Below are 13,384 nucleotides of genomic sequence, written 5' to 3' on the forward strand. Positions count from 1 at the left end.
CATCTGGGACACATCCCCCAATACTGCGATATGCTTTTGAGGTCCTCCGCCATGGCCGTCACTGACTGAGCCACGCCTAGGACACCAGCACTCATGGCACGGAGGTCGTGACCCAGAATTTCCACTCTGGTCAGGGTTGGCCTCAGTGCCACACATTGCCGGCATAATTTCCTGCACTTTTCCCATCAGCTATGCAGTCGCCAGAGAATTACTGACAGCCCCTCCTGAATCCCATGGCCGAACCCTAGGGTTGCATCAGCTCAGAGATAACCTTGCTCAGAGGCTCGGCATCTGACTGGGACACAGTTGAGCCCTGGGATCTAGCAAACGTCTGACTGCTGACTCCCTTGATGCTCCTACCTCCACACGATGTGCATTAGGAACTGTGTGGCACTCACCAGATTGTGCCCCAGAAGCCTGTCCACTAAAGTCACCCACCAAGCTGTGTTTCTCTGCGCTGGTAGAAGATGGGGGTGACAGCTGTGACATTGATGATGGCATCCTTGGAGCTCTCCTCCGAGGTGTTCTTTTGGAAGGCAGGACAAGGGGCAATCCTAGATGACCTGGCTCCATCTGATGGAGATCCTGCGATAGAAAGAACATGTGGTCAGTGAGCAGGAATGATCATTCTGTCTAACCACTAGAGACGTGTCATCTGGGTGAAGAGGCAATGAATCCTGTGCTGCTCCTCCTTGTTAATGGGGAGCTGCCGGGCACGGTCCATGCGAATCAGCAGGTGGGACCACCATTACCACTGTGAAGCCTATGGGGGATCACTTCTGGCCCTAATTAATGTTAGATACCGGTAGTAGTCTCACCAGGTCGGCCGTCAGGAAGCCCCTGGGAAGTCGCGCCTGCTACTGTACTTGGTGCTTTTCACGTTACATCGTGCCCATTATCTCTGCAGGCTGCAAAAGTACATGAACTCCCCAGGGACCTATCCAGTCAATCCACATTCTTCTGGTCAATTTCACCTGCTATTTACTCGAAGCAAAACAAAGTCCATTGGAACCAAACACACTATCCCCATGGTATCTAAATCATGTCCCAATATTTAGAAGCCAATATACCTAATATCCTCCAATTTTCACACACATCCTAAACTTAATTTGAAGTTGCCTACTCCATCATGAAATCAGAGTATCTCCAGTTCTGCAGATAAACCGCAAACATGATGGATAATTTAAAATGGGTTTTTGCAGCATTGGATGACCAAACTGATGCTGAACTTGCCATCAAAGCTGGTAGCAATTAGCATGGTGCCAGAAGAGGCACAAGCAAGTTTTTTTTTAAAACTTAGTGGGGTCTGCTTCTTGACTGATTTTCAACTTCCAATCGCTGATTCTGCTTTGATAGGGGACAGTACAGACACATTTAAATAAGGCCCAAAAGTTAAAATAAGCAGGGCTTTGTGCTGATCTTTCCGTGGGGTATAGCCTGCTGCCCTTCATCCTGTTCAGTCTGAGCTCTGCCAGAGTTAAAATCAGCCTTGAAGAGTTGGCAAAGGTACTCGGAAGGGAAAGGAAACTAACCAAGGCAAATAAAGACACCAACAAAATAAATGAATGAGCAAAAAAAGCACAGCAGGAAACAGGAAAGTGAGAAAATAACAGACGTGGTTGCATAATTGCGGAAATAATACAGGTTGGGAAAACAGATTAAAAATTGAAATAAATACTTTTACTTTGGTGATGTGGTGGTGGGGAAGGTGTTGGGAGGTAGGGGATTGCTGACCTGTGCAGTACAGGAAAATGCATAGACCAATTAATTTGAAAATACTTCCATTCTTGAATTTCATACATTATTGGAATTATTTTTAACGGACCTACAGATGGGTCGGGTTCAGTGGCTTGTGTGAAAGTGCTGATTTGTACAAATAACCAACTCAAATTTGACAGAGTATTGCATTAGCATGATGTGAAAATCCTTAACATCAGTTAACAAGTCATTTTGATTATACGGTAGGCTAAGCAGGCTAAGACTTTGACCAATAGATTTTGCTAGGTTGTGTTGTTTTCCTAGCACGTTTTGTTACAAATGATGCGCTAGAAGCTACATTTGCTCACAAAATTGACCACACCAAATTAGTCTTCATTCTAGTTCCATCTAGTTTGCAGACCTTTGGTGGGGGTTCTTAATGTTAAGCTGGTTCTTTTGGTTACTAATTGTTCATTTGCACCATGGCCTTAGTGGAGCCATTGACATTGTCTTACTCCATTTCTAGCTTTCTTCAAGCTTCCCTCAGTCCACGTTTTAATTTTATTCACATGATTTAGCTCACTGGGCTAAATCGCTGGCTTTTAAAGCAGACCAAGCAGGCCAGCAGCACGGTTCGATTCCCGTATCAGCCTCCCCGGACAGGCGCCGGAATGTGGCGACTAGGGGCTTTTCACAGTAACTTCATTGAAGCCGACTCGTGACAATAAGCGATTTTCATTTCATTTTTTCATTTTTCATTTAACTTTTTCCTCTTCTGTTTTTACCCTCGATTTCATCTTCAGTTGTTGCCAGGACATAGATGCCAATCTTTGTTTCCATATTTGGCTGTCTTTCTTTAGCTGTACTTAGGAAGCGGTTGAGAACTCTGGGTCTGTACTCATTGGAGTTTAGAAGGATTGGGGGGGGGGAATCACATTGAAACTTACAGGATACCTAGAGGCCTGGATAGAGTGGACGTGTAGAGAATGTTTCCACTGGTAGGAAAAACTAAAACCAGAGGCCACAGACTGAAGAGATGATCCTATAAAACAGAGATGAGGAGGAATTTCTTAGCCAGAGATTAGTGAATCTGTGGAACACTTTGCTGCAGAAGATTGTGGAGGCCAAATCACTGAGTGTCTTTAAGACAAAGATAGATTCTTGATTAATAAGGGGATCAGGGGTTATGGGGAGAAGGCAGGAGAATGGGGATGAGAAAAATACCAATCATGATTGAATGGCGGAGCAGATTCAATGGGCTGAGTGGCCTAATTCTGCCATTATGTCTTATGGTCTAACCCTTTTGATTCCTTAATTTTGGCTCCCGAGTTGGGATGGAGGGGTTGGCATCTGGACAGGAGCGAGGGGGAGAAGTTTAGCATGGTGAGAATTATTTAAATTACAGTGCTTTAAAATAAAAGAAACACCTACCTTTTGGCAGGCTTTTCTCTCAGCAGCAAACTAACCTTATTGGGTCACACACACCAATAGAAAAACGTGAGGATTTAAAGGGTTCTTGCAGCTTTTAGCATTCCGTTTGGTCTCCAGGTTAGCCAGTGCTGATTTGGAGCTCGGACTCTGAAATCTTGTCTCTGAGGGTCGCAACCCACACTCTAGGAAACCCTAATCTAGCTCTTTGTTCTGACCATGGTGTGGTGTCATCGACGTAGCTAAGATTCCATATGCTCCAACCTTCTGTGATCTAGCCACACCTCTCTGGCTAACTTCTTCCACCATCCTTATTATCTTGTCTACCACAGCATTGAAAAGCATGGCTGACAGAAGATGCCGTACGTGAATCTCTTCTCAAACTGGAATTGGTTTGCAGTTGGTGCTAATCGGAAAGTTATAAAAGCTCTAGAACATAAATTATTTTAAATTTACTTGGCACCAATACAATTAGCAAATGGCTCTGTGTAGTTTTTTGAAGTCATTTTCAGTTATTTAAACTCAGGTTACTCACCGGTGATGGACTAGACACTCTCATTTAAATGCTTATTTTTTGTGATAAACCCATTTTCAACAGTATTAATCAAACTGCAGAAAGTGATCATTCTTAAATATATCAAGGAATATTTTAAAGGAACTGTTTATGCATCTTAAATTACATTATAATACACTACTTTATTGCCAGTGTTCATGGCAGTATTTGCTTATAATAAATGAGTTTCAGCAGAAACTTCAGAGGAAGAGTTGCTGAGTGTACCCAAAGTGAAAACTACTCCATTGTAGTTTGATACAGCAGAAAACCTTGACCACAGTACTGTAATAATTTTTAGATAATAGTGATCTCATCCAGATGTGCACTGCATTAACACAGTCATTATAAAATGCATGCTTTGTTGTGTTTAATTATATTCTCACAAAAAACTAAAGCAGCGTTTATATTAAGTTTCAGTTATGAATTAAAGTATATTATATCTCTATCTATAGCCATAGAAATTACCTTTATTAACTTTTTTATTATCATGACTATTAATGTTTGCCACCCTCCTGTGTGATAATAAAGATACACAATAAGAAGTCTCACAACACCAAGTTAAAGTCCAACAGGTTTAGTTGAAATTACAAGCTTTTGGAGCACTGCTCCTTCCTCAGGTGAAGTCAAGGAGCAGTGCTCCGAAAGCTTGTGATTTCAAATTAACCTGTTGGACTTTAACCTGGTGTTGTGAGACTTTTTACTGTGCTCACCACAGCCCAGCGTCGGCACCTCCACATCATAATAAAGATGAGCAGAAGATGGGATTATTGGCCAGGATGAGCTCAGCCGTAAAGGTGAATTTACAGTAGTTTTCCTTTGAACATTTATGTTTGTGTGATACCAAGTTTTAACATTAAAATTGAAAATAACTTCTTGACGTGGTTCATTTTTTGAGATTCCATAAAATGTTGTGCATAGTACCATTGTGATGATAGAGTCAAGCAGTTGAATGGTATGTTACTCTTCCGTTCAACTTGCCTTCCACAAAGTTATATCTTGATTCTGGCATGATTTGAGTTCAGTGACTATATAGTTAACCTGCATACTGTGTTTTTCCTTCCTTATTTCATTTACCCTTTTGACTTCCTATCATTGATCTTCTATCACACTCATTTTTCTCCCAGCTTTTCTTTCACTCTCCCACAATCTCTATACTCATCCCTTCGTTGAGATCCCAATTCTGTTTTCTCAATCCAACGCCTGACCACCAGTTCACTTTCCTGATACCATGCTTATTAACATTTTTCCATAATTAGTGTTAAAACCAGCATTACCCTTCTGCTCAATCTCTCCTCATACAACAATCACCCTCAGCTGTAACTTTGTTTTCACCTCTTAAGATTCTTGGGCATCTTGCAGCCTCCTAGCTCCATGCCCATATCTCCCAAAACGCTCCCCTTGAGTCTGGCTTCGCACGCCGAAGATAGCACTAACTAAAATCACAAATTACATTCTATGTGACTGTCATTATGGTGCATTGTGCCTTCTCATTTTCCACAACCTTTCTGCTGTGCAAGACATTTAAAAACATACTTTTGGTCACTTCTCCAGACTGTTTGACCATGCCTCAGCATATCTTTTTAATTTTTTCTTCTAAAGTGTTTTGGATATTTTTCTATGTTTAAAGTGCTGCAGAAAGTAGATAGTTGTCAACTAGATATAAATATGTTTCCCACTGATTCTGTATGTTGACTTTATAATCTTATAAAAGCATTTGAAGCACTTTATTTTGTGAAACAGTAATATTGAAGTATGAAACAATACGGGCGCGATTCACCGCCCCCCACGACGGGTCGGAGAATAGCGGGAGGGCCTTCCCGACACTTTTCCAGACCTCCCGCTATTTCCCCCCCCCCCCCCCCCCCCCCCCCCCCCCACGGCCGCCCCACGACACAATCGCTGCTCGCCGTTTTTTTACGGCTAACAGCGATTCTTCCCTATCCGATGGGCCGAGTTCCCAGGCCTTTACGGCCGTTTTCACGAACTCAAACAAATCTGCTCTCACCGTTCGTGAAAACGGCCGCAAAGTTCCGTTCCCGACAACCATGGCACCGATTGGCACGGCCGCACCACGGCCGTGCCAAGGGTGGCATGGGCCCGCGATCGGTGGGCACCGATCGCGGGCAGCGGGTCCGAAACCCGTGCACTCTTTGTTCCTCTGCAGGATCAGTCCGCGGGGCGGCTGAGGGGCATGACGGCCCGCGCATGTGCAGGTTTGAAGCATACGCGTGATGACGTCATCCGCGCATGCGCGGGTTGGAGCGTCCAATCCGCGCATGCGCGGCTGACGTCATCGTGCGCGTCAGCCGCCGTGACCCTTGGCGCGCGGGCTTAGCGACGGTCGCTAAGCCTGCGATGCCGTGGTTCATGGGGCCCCGCTGCTAGCCCCGACCGGGGAGGAGAATCGGGTCCCGGGAGGGGGCGCGGAGGCTGCCGTGAAACACGGCCAGTTTCACGGCAGCCTTTATGACTCTCCGCATTTTCGGAGAATCGCGCCCTACATGTTTGGCTATTGAACAGTTGTCATATATAAAATGAACCATTGTTATACTTGGACATGACAGGAATACCTTTTCAGTGCAGTACTTTCTGATGTATCAAAGGTAATCACAGTAAATGAGTATCATTATTAAAATCGATACTTTCAATGCGAGTTCTTTATTAATATGAGGGCAAAGTTGGACTTATGGGCGACGATTTAAACTTTAAGCCTTTAAGTCTTCTTAGTCCCTTATCACCCCGAGGTAAGATTCATAATTTTGATCAGTTATTAATGGTGCATTATGGATTGGTCCAGTTGGCGATGATGTAGCAGTAGGGAACTTTAAAATAGATAATTCAGTGTAATCTGATTTGTGTTTAGTGAGAGATCCTGAGGGGAAGATCTGGAGGAGGAGGCAGTGGGCTAAAGCCAATTGTAGAACCATTGAATAGATTCAGAGAATGGTTATAGCACAAAAGGAGCACAGTGCTGGCCCGCTGAAGGAATAATTCATCTGGACCTTTCCTGTTATCCATGCAAATTATTCCTCTTCAGATAATGATTCAATTCCCTTATAAAAATCTCAATTGACTCTGTCAGCACCGTAATCTCAGGCAGTGCATTCTAAATCATAACAATGCACTTTGTAAAAATAAATTCTTCTCACCTCCACCATTTGAATTGAATACCAGGTATCTTTGCTTCCTTTAAGATATAATAGTGAATAGACTTCCCTAATATCCTTGCCTTAGGTATTCCTTGTGTGAAATCTTATTTTGAATATTTTTTTTATCCCCATAAACGTTTCTGTTGGAGTGGTGATTCTTATGATAAATGTGCTTGTTACGATAAATGTGCTTGTTACAAAATGAATACATAGCACAAAAGGTAAGAGTTTTAGTAGGATTAGTTGAAATTTTCTTGAGCCTAGTTGCAACTCCTCTGGACTCAAGAGTGCATATTTGGGGCTGTTCCCAGAGTCACCAGTCTCTTATGTAAGTGCATTTCACAATCTTATAATCTGGATTTCTATCTTTTTCTCTTCAAAGTTTTGTTAAAAGATATTATATTAAATGTTTTTTAAATTTTTTTTTCCAATTAAGGGGTACTTTAGCATAGCCAGTCCACCCATCCTGCACATATTTGTCTTGTGGTGGAGGGACCCACGCAGACATGAAGAGAATGTCTAAACGCCACATGGACAGTGACCCTGGGCTGGATTGAACCTGTGTCCTTGGCGCCGTGAGGCAGCAATGCTAACCACTGGGCCACCCAACCTCCCCAACAATTGTGTTAAAAGATAGCAAGGCCCCATGATTATAGCAGAAAAACTTTGCTCTTTATATCTGCAACCAAAATGTTGCACACCCTGGCAAGTGTATCTCTCTATGGAAATTGGACTGAAAAGCCCTCCATCAAGACTAATACAGATCCAAACTATCTACTTTCTACTCTTTACATAAAATACAATAATGAACCACATATTTTCATCGTGACATCAATCTATTTCCCTGTGCTAAGAGATGAAAAATAATAACATGCAAGTTGCTAACTTCACAAATATAGGCTTATTCCTTCAGTTTGCTTCCAAAGATAAACTGATTTAGACTATTGAAGTGCAGGGAAGTGTTCTGTTCATGCTAGCTAATAGCACCTCATTCTGCTTGGAAGCAAGTTAGAAAATTTCTATACATCTTAAACCTCAGATAAGGAACTTGGCCCACTGAACTACAAATCAAAATTGATTTGTAATCATGAGGTTTCCTTCTGCTTTAACAAAGCCCTTTGCTATCTTGTTTGAAGGAAGCTGCAATTAGACTCTGGTAGTAGAGATAGCTAATGTTTTACCAATGACATAATACCCCTGAGAATATATGATGATTCTTTGGATATTAAATATATCTCAAAATTGCTGTTATTAAGAAGAAGTTCACATAGTTACCATAATATCTATAAAACAAGATATAAAACAGATTAGCAGGCAGCTAATCTAATCTAACATTACAGAAAATCATGAGCTTAAAAAGCTCAAATAAAATCCAGTCTGTAATCAAATGAAAGAAAATATTGCATTTATGGCGTGCTTTTCACTCGTCGACGTTGCAAGAACTTTTTAGTCAATAAATGATTTTTGTATGATAATTACTAATCGTGTAGGTGAATCTAATGGAGTTTTTGGAAAGATGGCTTATTTCCAATCTCATGAATGGCAAAAATAGAGTAGAAGTGGTGAGCATAGCATGGTAGCACAGTGGTTACCACCGTTGCTTCACAGTACCAGGGTCCCAGGTTCGATTCCCGGCTAGTCACTGTCTGTGTAAAGTCTGCACGTTCTCCCCGTGCCTATGTGCGTTTTCTCTGGGTGCATGTTCCCTTACATGCGCCCTCAAAAAATTCTTAAGTTTGTGAAACATTATTTCTCACTCTTCCTCACAGTGCCAGGGACCCGGGTTCAATGCTGGCTTTGGGTGACTGTGTGGAGTTTGCATTTTCTTCCCATGCCTACGTGGGTTTCATCTGGGTGCCCAGGTTTCCTCCCACAGTTCAAAGAAGTGCAAGTTAGGTGGATTGGCCATCCAAAATTGCCCCTTAGGGCCCAGGGATGTGCGGGGTAGGTGGTGTTATGGGGTTACGAGGATAGGGTGGGGGTGTGCCTTGGTGGGGTGCTCTTTCAGAGAGTTGGTGCAGACTCAATGGGCCAAATGTTGGATTTTCTAATCTCGTTGATAATTTCCAAGTGTCCTGTTATCATATCCCTTATAACGGACTCAAACATTTTACCCACTACTGATGTTAGGTTAAACGGTCTGTATTCCCTTTTTACTCCCTCCTTTTTTTAAATAGTGGTGTTACATTTGCCACCTTCCAATCTGTTGGGACTGTTTCACAATCTACTGACTTTTGGAAAATGACAACCAACACTGCCATTTTTATGGCCACCTCCTTTAGTATCCTGGGAATTAATCTGTTTTCAGTCTTATTAATCTTTCCAGCACTATTTTCTTTACTAATGCTAATTTCCTTCAACTTCTCTTTGTCTCTGGACACTTGGTTCCTGACCATTTCTGGGAAGTTACTTGTGAGCTGAAGTATTGTTTAATGGCTCTGCCATTTCCTTGCTGTTCATTATAAATTGTCTGATTTCAGACTGTAAGTCTTCACTAATCCTTTTCTTTTTGTATAGTTAGCAAAGCTTTTTCAGTCTGCTTTTACATTTCTTGCAAGTTTACTTTCATTCTACATTTACACCTTAATGATCTCTTGGTCCTCATTTCCTGAATTCTACATTGCTACCAATCCTCAGGCTTGATACTGTTTCTCGCCACTTTATATGATTTATATTTGGATCTAATACTATCTTTAATTTTTTTGTTAGCCATGGTTGGGCTGCTTTTTATTATGTGTTATTACACGAGAAACTAATGTATAACTTCCTTAAATATTGATGAATGCCTTTTAATGAAGTTCCCTAATCTATTATAATCAGCTCACTATAATCATACTTTCATGGTTTTCTTTCCTTAGCTTTAGAACCTTAGTTTCAGAATGGGCTACTTCACTTTCCATCCTAATGAAGATTTCCATCATGTTATGGTCACTCTTCCATTAAGGAACCCATAGAACCGCTACAGTGCAGAAGGAGGCCATCAAGTCTGCACCTATCCTCTAAAAGTTCCCTACATAAGGCCACTCTCCGCCCTTTTCTTGTAACTGCACCTAACCTGCACATCCCTGAACACTAAGGGGAAATCTTTATATCATGGCCAATCCACCCAACCACCTAACCTGGACATCTTTGGACTGTGGGAGGAACCCAGAGCACCCAAGGAAACTCATGCAGACACGGGAGAAAATGCAAACTGCACCAGTCACCCAAGGCTGGAATTGAACCCGGGTCCCTGGTGCTGTGAGGCAACAGAACCCACACAAAGATAATTAATTTACTCCTTCTAATTGCACAGTACCATATTTAGGATCACCTGTTCCCTTGTTGGTTCCTTAATTGGTTCTAAAAAACCATCTTGTACACATCAGATAATCCGTTTTTGTGATGTTGGATAAATATGGACATTGGTATAACACCCATGCTCTTCTTTGAAATGGTAAAATGGTTTGCCATGGTATAATTTGCATCCATCTGATAGGGCAGGGGGGGGGGGGGGGTGTCAATGTAACAGCTGTTCCAAAAGTTGGCCAACCTGACATTGGAACTCTTTATCACAACTGCACTCATGTGCCAGCCTAGATTTCTGTGGACTCCAGGAGTGAGTGTTAAACTCATAATTTTCGAGACTATGGTATTTGATGTCTCCAGCACTTTTTGAAATCTGCAAAGGTGTATTTTACAAATGCTACCAACTGAGCATAGTTGAGATGTAATGGTGAACTGTATTATATAAAACCTTAGTAAGCCAGTTGGAGCACCGAATGCCATTTTGGTCTTCAGGATGTCAGAAGGATTTTGAGGCAATAGAACAAATTACCAAATAGCTTTACTGGAATGCTGCCTGGTTTGAGGAAAAGCAAATCTCAAAACCACAGCTGGTTTAGAAACAGAGGATTATGGGGTAAATTGATGGAGCTGCTTTGATTATGAAAGGAGTGGACAGAGCAGACAGAAACTGACTTTCCATTTCTGATTAAAGAGTCTCAATTAGAGGAACAGGGAAATATTATTCTAAATGGAAGACATTTAGAATTGATAATGTGATAAACATTTGTAGACAGAGGGTTTTAAGGCTGTGGAACTCACAATCAGAGTTTGTGATTTGAACAGAGATAATTTTAGTATTTAAGAATAGATCAAGTCGGTGGTGAAGGTAAAGAGAATTAAAGGGTATGAAAGCAGGACAGGCACATATAATTATGACTACAGCCTGTTGGGAGGATAAATTATACTACCTATTGGTTAGGTTGAACATCCTGTCCTCTGAGAATTACATCAGTGGATTCTACATGTAAATGGCACCATTTTAAAGAAAAGCATAGGTGTTATACCAATGCCCTCATCCATATTTATCCGACACGAAACATTACAAAGAGAAAAGCAATTAAGCACATCTGTTAAAGGCTGTCTGAAATTTATCTTTCATTAACTTTTACCTCTGCTTATTAATCACAATTGTACAGTTTAGCGATAATTTTGACTTTGTGAGATTGTTTAAAAGGGATGATAGTGAATTTGCAGCCCATTTTACATCTTTCCAAATTTTATTTCCATTGCTCACTGCTCCCCTTAACCTTAAAGGGGCAGGCAAGATTAAATTTAGTTCCACCTGAACAATAAATTGCACTGTAAATTTGTGTTCTTATAAAGCCATCTACCTCCAACGTACTCTCATTGACATGATAATTGCATGAACTAAGTTTCAGTGGACATTTAACTTCAAAATAAAAGATAAAAACAACAAGAAGTATATGCATATCCAAATCTAAAGATGTAGACAATGACCAATCAAGTATTACACAAGTTAGGAAAAAATGGGGTCTAATGTGTCACCTTCATGGATCATTGCTCCAAGCTCCCAAATGCCACCTTACGTGAAGACTATAGACCAGGTTTGGTCTTGATTTTTGTGTGTAATATCATGAATAAAATTTAAATTCAGATGCAATTGAAGCATTACACAGTACTTCAAACTTAAAAGACACATAAAACATATTGATTGTGTAAAATACACCAATAAACTGTAAAATACGCCTTTGCAGATTTCAAAAAGTGCTGAAGACATCAATACCATAGCTTTAAAGCAGATTTGATCAAATCTGGTTTATTTTCTCACAAAACAAAATTAATTGAAAACTGAGAATGCGAATCAATAAAATTCCAATTTGAAATGATTTTCCTTTGTATCTGACGTATGTATAGCCATGAAATGCAAATTTTGTTTCCATCAACTGAACAGCTTTCATAAAAACAAGTCCATCTCAGAATATTGAATTCTCATTATTAATTTGAGCAATTGGTTGATTCATTTAACTTTATGTAAAAAGATGAAGCATCAACTTAAGGGTCCACTTAATATTGGGAGTTTATTTGCAAATAAATAATTCTCTTGCCACTCTATTCGTTTATTTCAAATCTCCACTTGTAATAACGTGCTTGGGCTGATAGCCTAATCATCAAAAAAGGCCAGACCTTGAGTGACAAGAATCTTTTTGACATACTTGGGTTTTATTGTTGCTAAGCCCAAATATATCAGCATCAGATATCCAGTCATGTACTTTCCAAGAAAGATTACTGAAAAATGATCTGGAGAAAGTCCTGGTTGACCTTTTGTTAGATCCTGCTTTGCTCCACATTTCTGGGGCAGTTGAGATTAGCTAATTCAGCATAAATCTGAAATCAACCTGGGAAATCAAGAGTTTGCAAAACTAGTTTTAATTTCCCGTGAACTGTTTGGGTTATTTACATTTACATTTTCATTTCTAAAATGTAAATAATGGGCACCACTGCTCTTGGGGAGGATTTTTGAGTTAAAAAGCTAGAAATTAATGTTATGTATCATTAGCGGAAAGAAAGATCTATATGTTCCATTTTCATGCAGTGCATTTTCAACATCGATGACCCAATCAGTGGGCGCGATTCTCCGCTGCCCACGCCGGTTGGGAGAATAGCGGGAGGGCCTCCCGACATTTTTCACGCCCTCCCGCTATTCTCCCCCCCCCCCTCGCCCGACCCACGTCACGAATCGCCGTTTTTTACGGCGAGCGTCGATTCTCCGCGGCCGAGCGGTCGGGCCTTTACGCCTGCTTTTTCACGGCAGCAAACACACCTGCTCGCTGCCGTCGTAGAAACGGGCGCTGGATGCCCATTTGGGGCGGGAGCACCACCGTTGTGCTCGGGAGGGGACAGGCCCATGATCGGTGCCCACCGATCGTCGGGCCTGCGTCTAAAAGGGACGCACTATTTCCCCTCCGCCGCCCGACAAGATCAAGCCGCCACATCTCGTCGGGCGGCGATGGAGAAATGCGGAACCGCGCATGCTCGGGTTCCGCCAATGGCGTGAAGATGTCACGCCATTGACACCCGAACATGTGCGGGTTGGAGCCGGCCGCACGTCATCTTGGTGCGCGGCCTTAACGACAGTCGTTAAGGCCGTGACGCCGTGATTACCGGGGTCCCGCTCCTAGCCCCGATGGGGGGGGGGGGGAGAATCGGGTCCTGGGAACAGGCGTGAAGACTGCCGTGAAACACGGCCGGTTTCACGGCAGCCTTTACG

At 41.9% G+C, this 13,384-nt stretch overlaps 2 protein-coding genes across 11 annotated transcripts in view; one reads left to right on the forward strand and one right to left on the reverse strand.

The window, feature by feature from the left end:
- The window catches only part of LOC119979445 (inhibitory synaptic factor 2A), a 404,538-nt gene that overhangs the window by 342,891 nt on the left and 48,263 nt on the right, over positions 1 to 13,384 (reverse strand). Inside the window, exon 4 of one of the 10 annotated variants that reach the window (XM_038821678.1) lies at positions 399 to 585. The exons of 8 other annotated variants lie outside the window; for them this stretch is intronic. In XM_038821678.1, coding sequence (XP_038677606.1) covers positions 555 to 585 — 31 coding nt within the window. In that variant the 3' untranslated portion in view covers positions 399 to 554. Of the gene's footprint in view, positions 1 to 398; positions 586 to 13,384 lie in introns of those variants that run through there. One more of the 10 variants, XM_038821683.1, reaches the window with a different exon arrangement.
- The window catches only part of dock1 (dedicator of cytokinesis 1), a 763,650-nt gene that overhangs the window by 295,690 nt on the left and 454,576 nt on the right, over positions 1 to 13,384 (forward strand).

The sequence above is a fragment of the Scyliorhinus canicula genome, chromosome 16 (assembly GCF_902713615.1).
Source record: "Scyliorhinus canicula chromosome 16, sScyCan1.1, whole genome shotgun sequence".
Lineage (NCBI taxonomy): Eukaryota > Metazoa > Chordata > Chondrichthyes > Carcharhiniformes > Scyliorhinidae > Scyliorhinus > Scyliorhinus canicula.